At 40.0% G+C, this 19,929-nt stretch overlaps 1 protein-coding gene across 3 annotated transcripts in view; it reads right to left on the reverse strand.

Moving 5' to 3' along the window:
* SRPK2 (SRSF protein kinase 2) overlaps window positions 1-19,532 on the reverse strand; it is a 128,009-nt gene extending 108,477 nt beyond the window's left edge. For 2 of the 3 annotated variants that reach the window (XM_050986934.1, XM_050986937.1), the window contains exons 1-2: window positions 19,357-19,532; window positions 19,180-19,264 (exon numbers count right to left, since the gene is read on the reverse strand). In XM_050986934.1, the coding sequence (XP_050842891.1) occupies window positions 19,180-19,264; window positions 19,357-19,372 (101 nt within the window). In that variant the 5' untranslated portion in view covers window positions 19,373-19,532. The remainder of the gene's footprint in view (window positions 1-19,179; window positions 19,265-19,356) is intronic. The other variant, XM_050986927.1, reaches the window with a different exon arrangement.
* Between the last annotated feature and the right edge of the window lie 397 nt (window positions 19,533-19,929).

Below are 19,929 nucleotides of genomic sequence, written 5' to 3' on the forward strand. Positions count from 1 at the left end.
TCACTTGCAAAGCCTGTTAGGTCCCTGGAAGATTTTCAAACTCTCAACTTCCCTGGAATAGTACCTGTACTTAGAAGGTACAAAAATATGTATTCTAGCATTCACTACTGTTTTCAGTCTAGGACTAATTTATATGCACATCAAGGGATTTCTTAACATGTAAAGCTCATCTTGGCCCCTCAACATGCTAACATGGAGATTAGTTACATTAGCTGATGCACTTTAAGCAAATTAAAATAATATTTTAAACCTACTACAGCATGAAGAAGTGAAACCCCTTTTACCTCACAGACTATTTTAGACAAAAGCATAAGCCAGTGCCCTCTTGGCTCTTAAATCCACCAAAGCAAAATGTAATTTTTCACTGCAGAATAAAAAGACAAGTTTTGTTCAAAGAAAACCTCACTGTAGAAGAGGACAGCACTCACAGAAAATCTGAGCAGGACAACAGGTGGGACGTTTCTCCCATCTCAAAGTAGCACACTACTTAAGTTGCTCATTCTTCAAGTGAAAAAAAACAGGCTGTGTAGTATATCACAGTAGTTACAAGGACAGTTGCATTTTTATTATATAGTCCCCATGCTCCTAGCAACAAACTATAAAATCTCTAAGAAACACTCTAAATAGTGCATTTTTGACTGATTTTATCAGTCATGCAATACAAATGGAAGTAGGAAAGAAGCCAACCCAAGCATGCAGCTGACTGATGGCCAGTATTCTGCCTGCTACCACAGAAATGCCAAACCTTTGTGGGAGGATTAAGGGGAAAAAAATATAAAAAAATTTTAAAATGCACTAAAGGGTACTGAAAGATGCAGCTTTTTTCTTTTCCTGTGGATGTGAAACTTATTTCCTTTTACTATTTGTGTTTATATTCAACTTGTTCATAAGCATACAGATAACCAGCTGTTTAGCCAGCTAAAATGTCAATTGTGTCACGTAAACAGGACTTTAAAAGGGCTGTGTAAATGATATGTCAAACTTCATTCATGTTTGACTGAGCAGTCACCTTCAATTGCAGGAGAAATGAAGTAAAAGTCAACATGTAGCTTTTAAACAGGTAATTACATGGACACAAATGGAAACAAAGCTTAATATAATGGGAACACAATAGATTCTATAGCATATAACTTGGTTATCTTTCCAGACAAAATCTTGGGCCTAGGCTACTTGGACAATTTGCCTGAGACGACATAAACATGTAGGAGAAAACTCAATACAATAGAAACAACACTATTTTAGTCTGTATTCAGGATTTAACTAAATGAGCCCTGTAGCCAAACTGCATTGCATTTGCTCTTCTTTTACAAAGTAAAAAACAAGTAAGGAAAATAATTCTACTACACACAAATAAATGTTTTTGTATTGCAGCTATCAAAACAGATCCATACTTTGCTGAATCCATTTCTCAAAAGCATGCAGTACAGAATAAGAATGAAAATCCACAAGGGGAGCAGATGGATTCAGATGATTTTGAAGCAAAAACCACTGCCATCTTCCAAAATTTTTCAGACCACCACCTAAAGTCATTGTCAACTTTGTATTTATTGTAGTTCTGCAAAGTCACAGCAAATCATTTCCCCCTGCCTGTCATATCACAATTAAGGAGCCACTGGAAAACAGAGGAACCAGAAACACTTTTTATTTCAGGGTCTACAAACACACACATTCTGGCAGCTGCTCCTGAACACAAATCATAAGATACAGGAAGAATCAGTTAACTACTTTACATGCTTCTGGTGATTTTAAAGAAACAACAGATCAAGTAGCTTGGGGGCTGAGTGTTCAAAATCTGTGATGCTTTCAAGGATCTCCTCCTTCCCAGGAGCCACATCTCGTCACTGCAGCAGCAGCCTGCAGTCCCTGCTCCCCAGGGCTGCATTGCTGCTAGACACAACACCAGCTACTGCTCTGCTGGATCACTGCGAGGCATAAACCAAAGGCACACCTACAGAGTTTATTCTGTTTTCAAGAAGCAGAAGGGAAAATAGCAAAACTGTTATTTGCATTGGGGAAAAAAGCACTAAAAGCATGTGCAATCTATAAACTTTAAACAAGAAAGCATTGCAAAAAGAAAGTTGAAATTGCTTTAAGTGAAGGCATTGCCTTAAGCTAGCATTTGCAGCATGTGGGGCAGATGAGAAAACAGACATCCCACAAAGCATCCCACTTTCTGATGTGTTTTAGACAAAAGTAAAGAGCTGTCTACAGAGCACCAGTCCTGACAGGATACTTTCTGAGGCAGGTAGTTCCAGCAGTCCATCTGTTGGCTTTTGCTATGTTTCTGGGTATTTTAACTTATTTGAGGATTCTTGTTTCCAAAGGAAAAAAAGCTCTCCCAGACATAAATGTGATCAGGGACTGGTCTAGTGATTAACCCAGCTGAAATCAGTCAAAGACAACTCAGCTTTTACAAGAACAAAGGCATTCAGTACTCACTCTTAATAGGACTAGTCAGTACAAAAAAAAAAAAAATTCCAATGAAGTACAATTGAAATATCAGGAAAAAAATTCACAACAAAGAAAGCCTGATGGAACTGAAGTACAAGGAATGTTCAGGTTGTGTCATGGCTGTCCTTGTCCCCATAGAACCAGGAGCTGCCTGAAGAGGCAAGGGAGCAACACTAAGGTAGAAAATCACAGGTAAGTATTATAACAGGTAAGTATTAGAACACTGTTAAAGGGAGACCTATTTGAAAAGACTCAGATATGGTAAGCCTGTGGTAACACATACACCAGACCATCACAGAAAGCAAAGCACTCAGAACAAGAATGCCAGGAGGACATGGACACATTGTACAAAGTACATGCCACACCTTGAAGAAAAACTGTTAAGCAGCAATGACATAACATTATTTTTGGATTAAATAAACCCTGAGAAAAATGACAGCTGAGAGAACTACAAGTGTTTCTTCGTGGTAGAAGAAATACCATCAGGATTCAGAACTGACACAATCACAGAAAATACACTCTTATATAAAACATAAGCAAGTTTCTGCCTTGCATTAACACAGGCCACTTCAAACATATCCAGGATACTTCACCTACAGAAACACCCAACGATGAATACCAGGAAGAGAAAAAACAGCAAGAAAGTCAGCACTGGATTCTGGATCAGAGGCTAAAAACCTTTAACAGCATTTGCCAACTCATTTTGCCTGCTCAGGGAATTTTAGCATTTACATTCCCTGCTCAGTTATCCCAGATACAATATCAATGTGGCTTTACTGATCCCTATGCCTAAGACAGCCCACAACCATGAAGCACTTTCTACACAGCCTCTAACAGTGTAGTGCATAAATTATAAATTATTAAACTTAATAAAAACCTTAATAGCAGCAGACTCTACAGACATAGCTCTCACCACAATATAAAGTTTTGGAAATACTTTCCTTTTATCCCAGTAGTGTTTAAATGTCTACTGTAATAGAGTAAGATTAAACCACCTACTCTTACAGAGGCAGTGCATGCAGAGAACCATGTTAAAGCAACAATACCACCATGTACAATGTAATTACTTACCTCAAAAAGAAAATGGAAAAGAAACTGAAGTAAAAAAACTTAAGCAAAGAAAAATAAAAATCCTTAATGGCACAATCCCTAATTGCCTAGACCTCATATACTGGACATAGCAACTTATGAGAACACTACCACTGAATTTAGGAAGCACCACTCACAACCTCTCTGAACAAGCAGTCCAGTCTCATCTATGACAGAGTTTACTGGACACAAAGACCATCAAATCAAGAATTTTCAATTCCACTTGAAAAGCAGCACTTGAAGGGAATGCTTCCACACCAGAAATAGATCAGGAGAAACTACATGACATAAGGACTGAGAAACAGTCACTGCAAAACCCTTAAAGACAGCAGACAAACAGAACAAAGGCAAAATATAAATCACTCCCAGAAAAATTAGTTCCTCTAGCAACTGCCTGATTAAATGATTATAAGTTCTAACAAAATAAAGACTAAGTATTAAAGCAATAGACAGCATTACCTCCTCAAAACTACACAAGGGCCACAGCAGAGTTACTGACATGGCTACTGTTGACAGAACAAAGCATTGGAAGCAAACCCCAAAAAGGTAAAGCACCCAGGAAGAAAGCCTAACAAGCACAGCATACTACACAGCTGTTTCAAAAATGCATGTGGAGTGGTCCAGGCAGGATGGAGCAGGCAGACAGGAGCTCCAGTAAAACCACACTGAAGCATAAATGCCACTGTTACCACGTACCAGCAATTTCATTATATGTATTCCCAGCAAAAGCATCTTCAGTAAACATGCTGAAAAAAGATATACATATCTAAATAAAAGGACCAGACACCTTTGATAAGACAAGCCGTGTGACATGGGATATGGTTTCTGTATGGCTTAGCTGTGCAAGTCTCTTCAGTCTTCTCTCTCACATGCAAACCCAGCCTGTGTGCTGTACAGTGGCACCCGCACCAAAGAAGATAAAATCAGCACACCCATTACTGTCTACTTGTAACAGACAAATATTTCATTATTTCACCCACAACCATAAGTAAATTTGTATTGATTTTAAATTAACTAGGTTGAAAAGTTTCTTGTTCACACCACTAAGGATTTGTTTCTCAAGTAACATTGATACAGCCCAACTTATTCTAAATGGAAGGTCAAAACAAGTTTCATCAAGAAGAAGTATGATAATAGTTCACCTTTGCAAATGCCTAACAAATATTGCAGAACCACAAAAAAGAGAAAACCGTATTTCCCCTCTATCCAAGCAAATACACCCAGCTGTCCTCAGTCACCAATCACCCACACCGAGTGCTTTGGAAGAACACTTCCTCTCCACATCAAGAAAAAATCTTGCATACAACAAGTTGTAATGTTTTCACTTTAATCAAACCTACTCCTTAGTGCCCCATTTTGGATGACAACTTGAACTGCATGTATTGGAAATTTTTTAATTGATATTGCCACCTAGCGGCTTGTTTCAACAATATTAAATAATCATAAAAGCCAGCAGGAGAACATTGACATCTACAATAATTTTCCCAAAACCCATCAAATATGGTTTTTCATCAGTATAGAAAAATCTAATTCTACTTTCCACCCAAAACAAAGGAAATCCTCAATGACTACGTACAGAATTAAGCCTAAGGTAGTAAATACTCCCCAAAATAAAGTTATTTCTATGGCCAGAATAAAACAGTATCATAAAATCATTGGGTTTATGTTATGCAATAGTGCAATATTGAAAAACTCTCCACGCACATAATTCCAGAGAAGTACCACTACGCAAATCTATGCATAAAGTTTACTTTTTTCACTTTCTTGAACACAAAACAGAGAAGAGGAACATATTTCCCATCTCTCTGGTCCTCAGTTTAACATAGGTCTGCTGTTGTGTTTCTTGCCAAGATGATCTGAATACCCTAAATACAGAAATTAAATGCAGAACAAGTCCTAATGTAAGGGAAAAAAAAATTTTCAAAACAATTCTGCTGGCAAGTGCATCTTAGTTATATGAGAAAAGAAAAACTAGACAAGAAGTTCTTAGTATATATCAGCTTTTCCATCTCTATTTCATGTAATAATAAAATTGTTTAGGTTGGAAAAGATCTTTAAGATCATCGGCTTGAACCATTGACTTACCATCACGATGCTCACCACTAAACCATGTCCTTAAGTGCCACACCCACATGCCTTTGGAACACCCCCAGGTGGTGATTCCATCACTTCACTGGGCAGTCCATTCCCTTGGCAATGTGACCACCCCTTCAGTGAAGAAACATCTCCTAGTGCCCAATCTAAGCCTCCCCTGGTGCAACTTGAGGCCATTTCCTCTGGTCCTGTCACCTGTTCCCTGGGACAAGAGGCCAACCCCCCTGACCACAGCCTCCCATCAGGCAGCTGTAGAGAGTGGTAAGGTCACACCCTGAGCCCCCTTTTCTCCAGGCTGGACACCCCCAGCTCCCTCAGCTGCTCCCCATCAGACTTGTGCTCCAGACCCTTCCCCAGCTCTGCTGCCCTTCTCTGAACTCTCTCCAGCCCCTCAATGTCCTTCTTGTACTGAGGGGCCCAAAACTGAACAGAGGATTGAGGTGTGGCCTCACCAGTGCCGAGTACAGGTGACAATCCCTGCCCTGGTCCTGTGGCCACGCTGCTGTTTATACAAGCCACGATGCCTTTGGCCTTCTTGGCAGCCTCAGCCAGGCACACACAGGCTCACTGTGATCCAAACCAACACACACACAAAACAGAGTCCTACAGTTCCAGATAACCCTGCTCTTTGTTCACACCACAGCCATCTTCAGTATCTTGTGGAAGCATTGGTGTTTATCATGTAGCAGTTGTAAAAACTGATTGACAAGACAGTAATTTTCATACTTTCTGCTTCCACATCCCTGTTTCTAATGGACAAAAATACTTTTTCTTACCTTGCTGCTTCAAAAACCTACATAATTTTCACGTGTCTGCGCATTCAAGCTTTTTTCAGAGCATGAGGTTCAACAAGACCAATGCCAGGTCCTACAGTTTGGTCACAACAACCCCAGGCAGCCCTACAGGCTTGGGGCAGAGTGGCTGGAAAACAGCCCAGTGGATAAGGACCTGGGGCTCCTGGTGTACAGTGGCTGAACACGAACCAGTGCATGCTCAGGTGGCCCAGAAGGCCAATGGTATTATTATAGCCCACAAATATATATACTTACATACACATAGAGTGAGAGACTGGTTATTACTCCACATTTTTTATATATTTTTATACATTTTTTTAATATAAAAACAGTACTGAAGTCATAATCAGGAAAGGAAAAAAAAAAAAAAAAGAAAAAACATTATTTTCCTTAACCTTGAGGAGATAGACCAGGTCTTTTGCTTATACTATCATCCTCTAAAAAACTCAAAAGATCTCTCCATTATTTGCTGCCATGTTTCTGATCTACTTCAGAACACTATTTCTATAATGAAGCTAATACCTTGAATATGCATTCAAGCCCTTTCAACTATATTTAACTAAAATGTTTATCCAATGTTTAGTCAGTTCAATGCTACATAGCTCTGTCCTCTTATATCTCAAAGCCCTTAGAGTTTCTTTCATAACTGCAGGTACAAAAGTTCTATTGTGAGAAGAAATAACTAAATGTTAAATGTAAAGAAAACCAAAAGCCACTCTGCAAACCATCAATATTTAAAGATAGTACTTCAACAAGATGAACCTTCACAGATCTTTCCAAAGCTTGTTTGCAAACGAGAACTTTCCCGCTACCCAGATTTTCCCACTAGCTACTACTGCAGTTCCCAGCAAGGAAATAATTTAGGATAAAAATAAAATAGTTTAAGATTATATAGACTTTCTGTAAAAACAGAGCAGATTGTATTGGAATCTTGAAGCTAATCCTCTTACAATTTTTCAAACGTACAGGAAGAACCCCTTTCTCTGGCAGCATCCAGGTTACCTGAACAGAGAACAGTGATTGCTGCTCACCATGGACCACACTAAGCAAGGTCATGGAGCCAATAAAAATGCTGCTGCCATTGTTTGTAATGGGCCTTTGTGTTAAGGTGAGCCTTGGGACTTTCCATGTTCTGACTGAAGATTTGGCCTGCCTGGAGATTTGTTTCATCATTGAATAGCAACAGCCCACTGATCAAAGGACTATTACCTACTTTTTCAGCAATTGCTTCACCTTGTACAGTTCTGTAGCATAGCACCCATTGTTATACATATATCTGGAACTAATATAGCAATAATAATTATTCTATGTAAATAACTATTTAAGATGCTGGAATAAAACACAGTGTAAAGGGTTCAAGATACGGAACCACTGCAGAGGACTAGAATGGGAGAGGATGATACAGAGACTTGGAGCTACAAATATCTGACCAGTGTTCAGCTGCTGGCTGCAGAACTGCACTCACAGAAGTAACAAAGAACAAGCATCAAACTGTTGTGAAATACACCATTATACAGTAAATCTGGATGGCTTGACATTGATTGTAACATGGATTTACAAGGCAGCACAGAAATAACCTGCAGAATCACATAAAAATTATTCAAATGGATTTCAGAATAAGGAGTAAAAAGCTACCAATATCAAGCTCATGGACCTCTCAGCAGGGCCAGGAGGCTCATGACTGGTGATATCCCTCTCTTCTCCCAAATAAAGAAGGGTAAGCATGGCACTGGGGAAAGAGCAGGTACTACAAAGTTAGGGAATGTATCATCTTGTCTGTAAGCAACTGGAAACAAATACTGATATCACTGTAACTCAACTATCAGTAATTATTTGGTTGGACCTTTAAGACTTTCTAGCAACCCCTCTGAAACCTGAGTGCAACAAAGCAGTGAGGAGAGACTGAGATTTGGAAGGGCAGATTCAGATGGATCCATTAGTAGCTATTTAACCTGCAGAGAAATACATGTCCAAGCTGCATTAATAGAATATCTCAGCAGCTGGTGGGTGCAGATCATGCTGCAAACATGGGAGACAAGCAGTGAAGAACTTCAGGCTGAGAAAGCACACAGCTGGAATACTCATAGATTCCCTTCTTCCCAGCCTCCTAAAGAAAAGAGTGAGTTCAGAATTAATTTATCATCCTGTAAAAAAGACAATATGTTACTTGGAGGGGAAATAGCAAACCATTTTATTTATACATACAAACACAGGGACATGCTCTCTTTACCTCACTAAGTCCCCATTTCCAATTTTCACAGACTTATTAGAGCATTTTGGGTGCCTGCTCACATTAACTGGAGCGCATGCACATATTTTCCCCATCAGTGAAACCCTACATTGTACATCAGTCTTTCCATCTTCTGCTGAAATAACAGTCCCCTTACTCTGGCTCTGTCTTGTCTTGTATTTCCTTTCTCCAAACATCCCCCTTTTATATTCCTGTATATCTGCTAAGATAAGGCAATGTCACTATACACTCACTGACTCTTCATTCTGATATTCTAGGTATATTCTATTTACTGACAGCAAATATGGCCTTTGCTGCTTTCCATTGCTGCTGATAAAAGCCAAAATTAAATTTTATCCTGTGAAATGGGTGAATGTGCATTTAGTTCTTGATTAGGTTTTATTTCCATGTGATCTAGAATAACTCAGTTTGAATGAAACCAGATAATCTCAAAAACAAGGCAGTTTACTCCTCTTTATTTCACTTGTTTATAATTGCCATACATTGATGAGAACACCACAAGAAGCAAACCCAAGAAGAAAGGTGATAATACTGGGCAAAGAAGTGAGAGGGGACCAGTTTTTCAACTTTGTGATTTTCAGCCTCTCTTGGAATACTATTATACACTTCATCCCTGCTATGAGACTAAAAGGACTTTATCTACTGAGTTGAAATGATATTTAAAGACTCCCAAATTATGTTTCCTATGTAAAGGCAATAGCTTATGTACATGCACATATATAGCTACTACTTATTACTGATACCAATGCAAATCAACCATGAAATATGAAGTATAATGTATTTTCTCAAAAATAAAATATTGGCAGAATTGACACAAACTGTGGAGAAAAAAAATCAATTACGGATACAAGCACCAAAAAGCAATAAAATCTTTTGCTTAGTTCTACAGTGTGATTTTACAGCAGTTCCTTTATTACCAATGTAAATTTCATGGCATCACATTGAAATATCACTACAGAACAAAATCTGAGAAAAAGTTTCAAAAGCAGACTCTGAGAATTAAGATTCTTCTTGCTGGATATTGCTCTTTTGCAGCAATCATTGCTAAGTCAAACATGCCAATATCTAGTGCACCACAGTTCAGAGTTTAACACAGTAATTTAAACCATGCACAGTTTCAATTCAACTTAATACCTCGGGCTGTGAACTGTAATTAGGAAAAAGCTGGCACATACTCAGTTCCACTGCTCTTGCATATTAACATCATTATGTCTTAAAAACATTCTGAATAAACCAACAAGACAAGCATGTTCCCTGCACTTTGCCCATCAGGCCCTGATGCTAAGAAACAACTCAGAGGTCCCATGAGGACTGGTTTGGTTTTTAACTTTTTGCTAACTCTTATATTATTTTCATTATTTTTGCCATAATTAAACACATACTGTATAGATTTAACAGAGACACTGTCAACATGTATACAATGCCACTTTCTGATTTAAAATCTCAGTCGAATTCTTCAACTTAAAAGCATGTCTTCCATAAAAATTCCCACTTATTGAAGAAACCAGATGAAGGGATTTTTAGCAATCTGTGCATCTCACAAATAAACAGAAAAGATAATTATTTGCCAACAGTTAACTTTCTGGTGTTAAAACCATCATAAAAGGACCTTCTTTTACAGTTCCATAGTTTTCAAGTGGCTTTACTACATGACATACTTATCTAAAGCATTGATTGTTTTAAAGTGGGAAAGGAGCGTAACAATGCAAATATGTCAAATTGTCTGATTCACATTGATTCAGCACAACTGAAAGACTGAATTATTCCTTTTTACACGTATAGCCCCAAGTTATCATATTCCTTTTTCATGATTTACAGAATATCAGAATATCAGAAAATCCATTAAGAAAGGCCTAGAATTTTTAACTATAAAATTAATTCCACTCACCAGACACTGATATATACAGTGATCCCACACACTGATGTACAGAAAAAACTACAATGAAAACAGAAAAGCTTTAAAAATAAATCTGTGGTTTTGCTTCAATATATGTATTGAGCTATAGTTTATTTTAATGTTCCTTTTAGTTGCAGCTATTAAAAATTCCCTGTTTTCACTGGCATGGCAAAGCACAAGTCAAGGATTAAGATGAGCAGCTCCTGCAGAGAAGGTACAAGTGGAAGGGAAGGGAGTCTGATCTACTTAAACTTTATCTCAAGTTTTCATAATGCTACAATTAGGACAAGATATGGCACCATGTGAGACACAAGCTACTGAGAGTCACTCTGGAAACACAAAATTAGATAAAAATTATCATTTTAAAAGAGCAACATCTTTATTCCCAAGACAAATATTCTCATTGCACAAAACTGAGTTTCTAGTTTCACAAATAAACTTTAGAGAATACAAGTATACTACTTTTCAATTACAAGAACAGGATAAATAATTTTATTTTCTGTACCATGCTTCTTATACAGTATGTAAAAAATTAGTCAAACTTTGTTGCAACATTTTTAGATAAACTAAGCAATTCTCAATAACACTTCTTCTAGACAAATGAAGAAAAAAATGGTATTGTCTATTGGAATAAATAATTTCAACCTTGTTTTTAAATGCTGGATTTACTAAAGAGCTTGGATTGGCAGTGAGAATGTAACACTTAAAAGTAACTGATCCATACTAAACACCAAAGCAGTTATGTAGCAGATATCTGGTGATCTAAAATATAGTGGTAGCCTCAGAGTAGTTCTTTAAAGCTTTATCTCACATAAGTCCACTTGAGATTCACATCCTGCTTCTCCAAAAGCCTTGACTGGCTGGTGTGCCCAAATCATGTCTGCCCACAACAGCATTGCTGAGTTCATCACAAAGCTCCCAATTCCCAGCACTGCTCATTCCTGATTCAAGAGTGTCTCTATAAAATGCAGTGTGGAAGCAACTACCAAAATCTGTGTGTCATCTTCTCAAACTCAACATAGTTGACACAATCCAACTTACAAGTTACTATACAGAAAACATTTCTGGGAAGCAAAAAAATAAACACTAAAATCTCTAATTAACTTTAAAAAGAGAGGCAATGCTCTAAGAGTACTTGACTGGAATGTGATTGGATGTCTAGGGACCAGCATAATGGACTTGGACACCAACATGTGCTGAGATACTGTGTTACTAATATACAAAACAGGTCACCCCAAGCAATAGACTACCTTAAAAAAAAAGGTCAAATGCTTTTTCAGATACTATTATCCATGAAGATGATTTTTATTCTTTTGAGCCAGAACTCCTAATAGTATCATGAAGCTCCTGGCTGTATCAAGGTTTCCCTGACAGTTTACAACATTCACCAGGGAATAAATCCTGGCAAAAGGGATCTGTCATAATGTGCCTTCTGACACCAGGAAAGGGAACTTGAAAGAAAGCTTAAGCCTCTGATCTCCTCAGGGCTCCCTCTTTCATAAAAGTGCTGAATTGTGACTGCTGCACTCAAAAGAAGAATCACTTAATGACCCATACAGCCTCATTCTAACCCAACCACCATTGTTTTGTAACTCAGTTACCTGGCAGCAGCCAAGCAGCATGCTGATACCTGGGTGTGAGTGGAACTTGATAGCAACACTTCCCTTTTAATCACTAGCCTTCCAACTCCATCAGTCTGCTGCTTTTGATTATTCTGCAGAAGGGCTGTAAAGCTACTGGCCATCCCTTACACACCAAAGCCTAGCCCAGCCTATAATCTTATGATTGACACTTGCACATGGCAGGTTGAAATAAGCTTGAAATTCCTTAGGAATATTGACTCTTACTTCATAGGTGAGTGAACTACTGAGCTATTACATAAGCATGAGAACTGAAACCTTAAAATAAAGCTACTTGTTCACACCAACTGAGGAAATAATCTGAATTCTTAGATTCACAACATTAAAGCAATCCCAGGCTCATTTTGGCATCAAACTCAGACCTGCAGATGGCATCAAAGCCTACAGGAAAGTAGCATTTCAAGCATGCCCATTCCTTCAGTATTTTTCACTCCCGGGAAAGCCTCCTTACCCTGTCATCACAACCTTCCCGTCCTTGGGCATGAAAGCTCTTCTCAAGCACACCTCTACTGATTTACTGTACACTGGGATTTAGGAGCTAACTCCAGCTTCATGGCTCTTTCCTGAGCCAGGTACAGGAGTGCCACACATTAGCCACCCTGTCTGGATCCAGGCTCACAGATCCTGTCAGACTTGTGCACACCATCAGATGCTGCAGGTGATCCACAGAGGTGGCCTTGAAAATCTAAGGGCTGCCCCACTAATTTAGGTCAAACACATACCTAGGCCAGTATTGCACCACTGGGTGCCAGAAACATGTGCTTGGAAATGAGTACACAGGTGGATCACTCTGTACCAGGACAAATTCACTTTGCAGGTCTTCAGCAAACAGGGGCTTGGAAAATCACACTGCACTGACAATAGCATTCTTAAAGACTACTGATGGTGCTGCTTACCTGTCTTAGCCTTCTTAAAACCTGTAACTCGGACTTACAACATATTGCAAAGCCACATTCTGTCTCTCATACTGTACAAAAAGAAGTTGGGTTGGGTGTTTTTCCACTGGAGTCATTCTTTGAACATCATTGTTTTGTAATGAATAAAGGCAAGTTATTTCTTCTTCCTTTTCTATACCTGTAATGATTTTTCAGGCATATCAAAATGCTTCTTAATCACCTTTACATACCTGAAATGTACTAGTCATAAATTAAGCTGCCCAATATCCTCAATCACCTTTACGACCTTCTTCTTTGAGCAGTTTTCAGTTCTACATAATCTTTTTTGAAACAGTACGATGTGAACTATGTAATTATCATAAATGTGAACCACCATTTATAAAGAAGCACAATTTATTTTAAAACATTAGCTTTCAATCATTAAAATAACCATAAAAAAAGAGTACACTTTATTACATATTTAGTCAAGTACCTTACTTAAGTCTCAGCTGCACTTAACTGCATTCTTTTAATTACTTTTTACTTGGATTTTAATGATTTTTATTAGTTACTTGGATTTTTTAATGATTTTAATGATGTTTTAAAATATCTACATCCCAGTCTGTGATGAAGGAATAACATCACATACAGGTGAGCAATAACAGAAACGTAACAGGCAGCAGACAAACAGTTATTACACAGAGAAATTACTGGGGTGAAACATGAGACCAGAAAAGCAGAGGAGTGCAAAGGGAAGAAATATGTCCCAAGAGAGCTTTCTTTAGAAACATGAATACAAAACCAAAACAATTTTAATACAGTTTGAAAAGTAGTAAACAAGTGATTTTAACACTGGAATTTAAGGTACATATACCGTAGCTAGAGTGCTCTGACCTTTATCACTGCAACAAGAACAGAAGAGACATAATTTTTTTTCCTCAGGGATAGGAAAATATAATTGACCTCTAACGATGGAATACTCCCTTCCATTTTAGAAAACTGCAAACTAAGCATTGATAATAGCTCAAGGCAACTGAAGCCCTTGGTTCTTTTAATCTCCTACATTCAAATAATCGACTTTTAATTAACTCACTAACTTCTGTTGAGGAAAAACAGTGAGGCACCAATACTCTCAAGATTATTTCACCAGGGTCTCTCAGTAGTTTCTCTTTAACCAAGAAGCTCAAGATAAGATTCCTTTAGCATTAACACTCAAAGAGACTTCCTTAGCTGAACATTACTTCATTATGGAGGACATTGATATCAAAGTCAACAATCTGCCAGCTGCTTTGCTGGACAAAATCAGAGTATGTGTTATTTAGACATACACTGATTTTAATCCTAAGATTTTTCCAATGTATAACTTAAAATAAAAACAGTACACATGAAATGGAGAAAAAGTTAGTACCTTTACAGAGGTTCACTTTGAAATTTACAACACCTTTTTCAGCCAAAAAGCTTGTTCAGAATATCTTCTTTAAATACAAAAAGTTCTTCTATGGTTATCTTAGGCTCAGATGCAGACTGCTGCAATTCTGTTCTGTTACTGTGCTTTATTATATTAGGCTTATTTTTCCAGCCACTTCTGCGCACTATCAGAGATCCATCCAAACACAATAGTTTACAAAGGCAGAGTTCATCCTAAAAGGAATATTACTGGGGTAGACAAGTGGACACAAGAAGACTGCTATCAAAGCTCTGCCAGCTTCAAACAGGACCATCCCTCTTACACTTACCATATGCTGCAACTGTTAACAGATTAAAAGTGAAAAATGAGATAACAAGGCTAAGGATTGCAGAGAAGAGGAAGAACAAAAAGTCTTGCTACGAAAACCAGGAAGCAAGGGTTATCACTTCAAATATATGAAGGATGAGACAAATAGTACTTTAAAGATACAAATACTGGGAACTGTAATGACAGGTAGAGAGACAATTTTTTGTTTCTTCAAATAATAGTAATTTTCATTTTCTTTTTAAACAACCCAGTAAAACAATGCCTGTTCCCAAAGTCCCCATAGGCAATTAGAACAGAATTAGTTATTGATTATTAAAATATAGGCTAGATTGCAAAGATAAGAGTCTGGCAGAATCACAACAAAAGCAATTACTACTAAAAGAGAAGGGGTGAATTATGAACATAACTGCTATATAGTTACATTTCCATTTTACCATTTAATTTTCTTTGGTAGAGAACTGAAGTCACCTTATTCGCTTTCATTAGATATTGGCATAACTTTGGGTTCTACTTTTCTGAATCTTTCCTAATCCTCCTCTTTAAAAGCCTTTAAACATTTAACATTAGTTTCTCTGACATTCTTCAGTAAATTATCCCAAGAAGAAAAGAAAACAACAACTTCACAAACGTTACACTTGAGGGACAGATACAAAACTGCTGCAGACTGTCTGAGTGTATAGCCACCCTCATATAGAAAGGCCAAGAGCTACACCCATAGCCTTTGGTCACTGTCCAGAATACATCCAGCCAGTGCTCATGGGAACAGGAACTACCTAACAGATGCTACTTCTAAGGGAAAAAAAACTACTGAAAGAGGCTGAAAAACACTGGTAGAGAAACAGTAACAAACAAAAGCAGTGCATGACTTTTACACATTTAGGATTCCATAATTATGTAATATATCCTAAACCTTGATAGCTGTACAATACTTGTGGGTTCAAGAAGTTAGACATCTGGAAGTGCACAGTGCAGAAATCTGGCACTTCCCATGTTAGCCAACATGGATGTACTGCACCACTGCAGAGTAGTATCCCGTGGTCTGTACCACCTGTTCTAAAGTACTGCTTAAAACCAAAGCCAAAATCAATCTTGGTATTTGGATTTATACTTTTGTATCAAAATATGCAGCACATATAATCCTCTCTCCATAGGTTCACACACCATCTAGATTTTTTTTTTTTACTTACCAACTTTTAACTTTGGATAAAGATGTACAGTCGACGTGCTAAAGAGGACAACTCTAACTGGATGTTCACTTGGATTTTGTCCCATTCACTTAGAAATAAAGTCAAGCAAAAAAATATATCCAAGGTAGAAGTTTACCCCAGTTGAAGCCTGTACTGGTCTGAACATAAAGAGCCTACCATACTGCTGAATGCAAAAGGTAACTGTACCTGAGGCCATCTGTTAGCACTAAGTGAAGGACAGTAAACAGGCTTGTCTGCCTGTAAGCAAGTTTATCTCTGAAAAGCCTCAGGCATCTGTCAAAATCACTATTTCACAGACCTCTCTCAATGCAGACCTCCACTTTAAGGAGAAATAAATCGCAGAGGATCCAAATTAACAATTTTAATTAATCTTTTGTCCAGCTGAAAAAGTACGCGAGTAGTTTGAACACACTGCATGTAAATTAATCTATTACAACCAAAATCAAGTGGTAACTTATCATAATACAGTAAGATACTCTGTTTCAGTAGTCTGGATGCTTGATTTCAAAGTAAAGCCATACCAAGTAAACTTTATTATTACATGTAAGTATAGGTATAGTCTTGATTCAAGGAAAAGTGCTTCCTCTTAAAAATATGAGACACTCAGCTTTTTTTTTTTTTTACCCTAATGCAAAAAAAAAGAAAAAAACAACCCAGTTTCACCTCCACCAGTTCTCATTGATTTAGGGGGTCAACACCAAGCAGCGACAGGACCAATCTTACAGCCTTCTTTGGCAAATAAGGTCATTACTGAAAAAAACAATTTTTTGTTCTTGTGTCATCACCTTAATACTCTTCAAACAAAAGCCTGCAAGTAAGCTACAGTACGATATTACTCTCCTAGCCAATTTTACAAGAGGAGCCCTGCAGTTCCCTTTGAAGCACATTGTTAAGACCAACAATGGAAGTTACTCCGTAAAGCTTGGACCTGGGAGAGAAAAGTTTTTGTAAGAACCACAGTTAAGAAAAAAAAATGCTTTGGATTCAAAACTAAGTCACAATTTTCATGTAGTGAACAAGTTCACTACAGGGAACTTAAGAATCTCCACCCCTCAAATCAACATTTTCATTTGCAGATACTGTGCATCTGATGTGCATCACCAATACCATATGCCTCTAAAACACTAGAATATGCTGTAGCAGTTGAATTTAAAGTAAAGCTAGAAACAGGACCAAGGAGATACTGAAAATGTCTGATACTGGTTTTACTTGGGGGCCTCAACCATTTACAAGAAGACTTAAAAACTTGAAAGGAGTTTTGCTTTCATATAGAAGCATGAAACAGAGTAGGTCATTTCCAGAGCACAGAAGTGGTATGAAGAGAAAACATAAACAGCAGAAGAGAAAAGATGGCTCTTGTCAACTACAGCAAAACCACTTGTTTCATAAGGCAACTGATCAGATTGGAGCATTGCATCTGGAAACGCCGACTCAGCCAGGCAAATGGCCAGCTCCTGACTGTGCACCCTGACTTAACAGTAGCCAGTTTCTTCAGCAAACACAAAGACTACCAGTTCTGTACTTATTAAGTCTCTGTGAAAGCAAACTTTTAACAAACTCATTCAGTAAACCATCCCACTTAGCTCCCCTAAGAAATGTACCGAATGCTCTATCACCTAAGAATAGAAGTTTATTAACAACCTTGTGGTTAACGCTCAACTGAAAGCTTCAAAAATAACTCTGAACCTAGAGCTACAATGAAATTTAACCTATTTCTGTTTTCAAATGGCAAAAGACAAATCCATGTAACACTACAAACTGAAAGTTTTTTGAAACACGGGAATCAATTACTGCATATCTTGCACATAACATTTGTTTCCACTGCAGTAACCCCAAATTCAAACAAGTGAAAGCATAATACAGCTTTTACACAATGCTGGAGGAAACACCACAAGTGGAACAGGATGTGAACAAAAGTTAGCTGCCAAAGTCTAATCACCACTACACCAGCACCTCATCTATGTTATTTTTACCCCTCCTAATGGGGAAAAAAAGCACTCATTCATTGTAACTAGAAAAAAAAAAGCACACCAAACACTTCATGGTCAGAGATAAATTGTTATTTCTTCCAGTAGAAGTCACAAAAAGACCTTGCCCTTTGAATCATTTGCCATAGCACACAGCAGCATCTCTCCCCACCACAGATATCCATCCATCCATCCATCCACTGCTTCCCAGTTCTAAGACTAGAAAGCTAGGAGGAGAGAGGAATGATTGACATCAGGATGTATTTCCCTGTCAGAACAAAGCAGGTAGACTGGATTCCCAAGTAACAAAAACAAAGACAGGAGCCTATTGGCAACTTAATGAGTCACCAATAAAGTCCCACTGCACAAAACACAGTGAAAGTTAGTGACACAAGCATGAAATCCTTCAAGGACAAAAAAATGTAAATAGTCCAAAGCCACAGTGTCGTAGGAAAGAATAAAGTGAGAACACTATAGAGATGGAAGAATGTTCCTATGTGGTTCAGTGAACAAGTATCATGAGAAAAGATCAACCAGACAGTGACAAGAACATGAAGGGCTAGCAGAAGACAAGGAGAAAACAGAGAGCAATGTCTGTTCTTATCTGTAGGCTTAACAGAAACTTAAGACAAACCAAAGAGATACTGGTATCAGCATCGTTGGCCATTAGACACATCTGGGAATGGGAAATAGTCTGATGGTACCGAGGAGGATGAAAAAAGGACTGCCTGTAGATGGGACAATGATGCAGAAAGAAACCTCGGAACAGAAAGCACTGGGAAAAGAGACCACTAAGACGAGAGTACTGGAGGGAGAACCAAGAGGAACACGTGGGCTTGGCAGATCCCCCACAACCCGGGGGTTCTCAGGGCCGGCGGTCGGAGAGGCTGGCGCGTTCCACGGGGCACCGGGCGGCCCTGCCCGAAGGATGCTGAGCCCGGCGCCTGGGCTGGGGACGGTGCCCGAGCGGCCGTGGCAACATCCGCCGTGGGAGAGCCCGGCCCGGGCGGGTGCTGTGCCCTGCCGGGGGAGCCGCCGTGCGTCCCGCGGGACCGGGCAGCCGGGACGGCCCGCAGGGGTTACGGGGCGCCGGCAGCGACGCGCGAGGGGACGCACAGACAACGGAGGGGTCGCGGGGGGAGGCTCCGTCCCGGCGGGTCGGGGGTCCCCGTACTCACTTTTTGTGGGACGCCGGGTGCTTGTCCCTCCTGCCGGCCGCCGCGGACTGCTTGGGCCGCCGCCTGCGGGCCTGCAGGGCCAGCACTGCCGGGAGAAGAGAAGAGCCGGGAGCCGGCGTGAGCAGCGGCGGCCGCGCAGCCCCCCCGCCCTCCCTCCCGCCCGGCACAGCGCGGTACCTTTGCGCGAGTTCATCGCCCCGCGCCGCGTGCTGCTCGGCGGGCGCGCCGCTGCCTGGCTCCGCTCCCGGCTCCGCTCCCGGCTCCGCTCCCGCTCCTGGCCCCGCCGCCAGCCGCAACCGCGCGCCCGGCACCGTCCGGCAGCATCGGCAGCATCGGCACCGCCGCCCCGCGCCGCCGCCGCCGCTGCGCAGGCGCGGGCGAGCCGGCGGGGCCGCGGCCGGAAAGGCGCGGGCGGGGCGGGGCGCGGCAGGTGGCGGCGACGGGCGGGCGCACCTGAGGCGGGAGCGGCCCCGCGGCCGCCGCCGAGGTGGAGCTTTGTCGGGCTGTCGAGCCAAAGGGAAATTAATTTTGCCAAGTTTTGGGTCGTGATGGGAATAGCGGAGCGTTCCGCCCTGCTGCTGTGCCACGTTGGGAGCTGTGGGAAGGGGAAGAGGAGAGAAGCGTCAGGCTCTCTCCACGGCAGCAGCTGGGGCGAGATCCGCTTTAGCTTGTCTCGAAACTTGTGAGGAGTGAGATGCCAAAACCAATTAACCTCGTGGCTAAATCCAGGGAAATTAGATTTCCTTAATT

Source organism: Serinus canaria, chromosome 1A, assembly GCF_022539315.1.
Source record: "Serinus canaria isolate serCan28SL12 chromosome 1A, serCan2020, whole genome shotgun sequence".
In the NCBI taxonomy this organism is placed as follows: Eukaryota; Metazoa; Chordata; class Aves; order Passeriformes; family Fringillidae; genus Serinus; species Serinus canaria.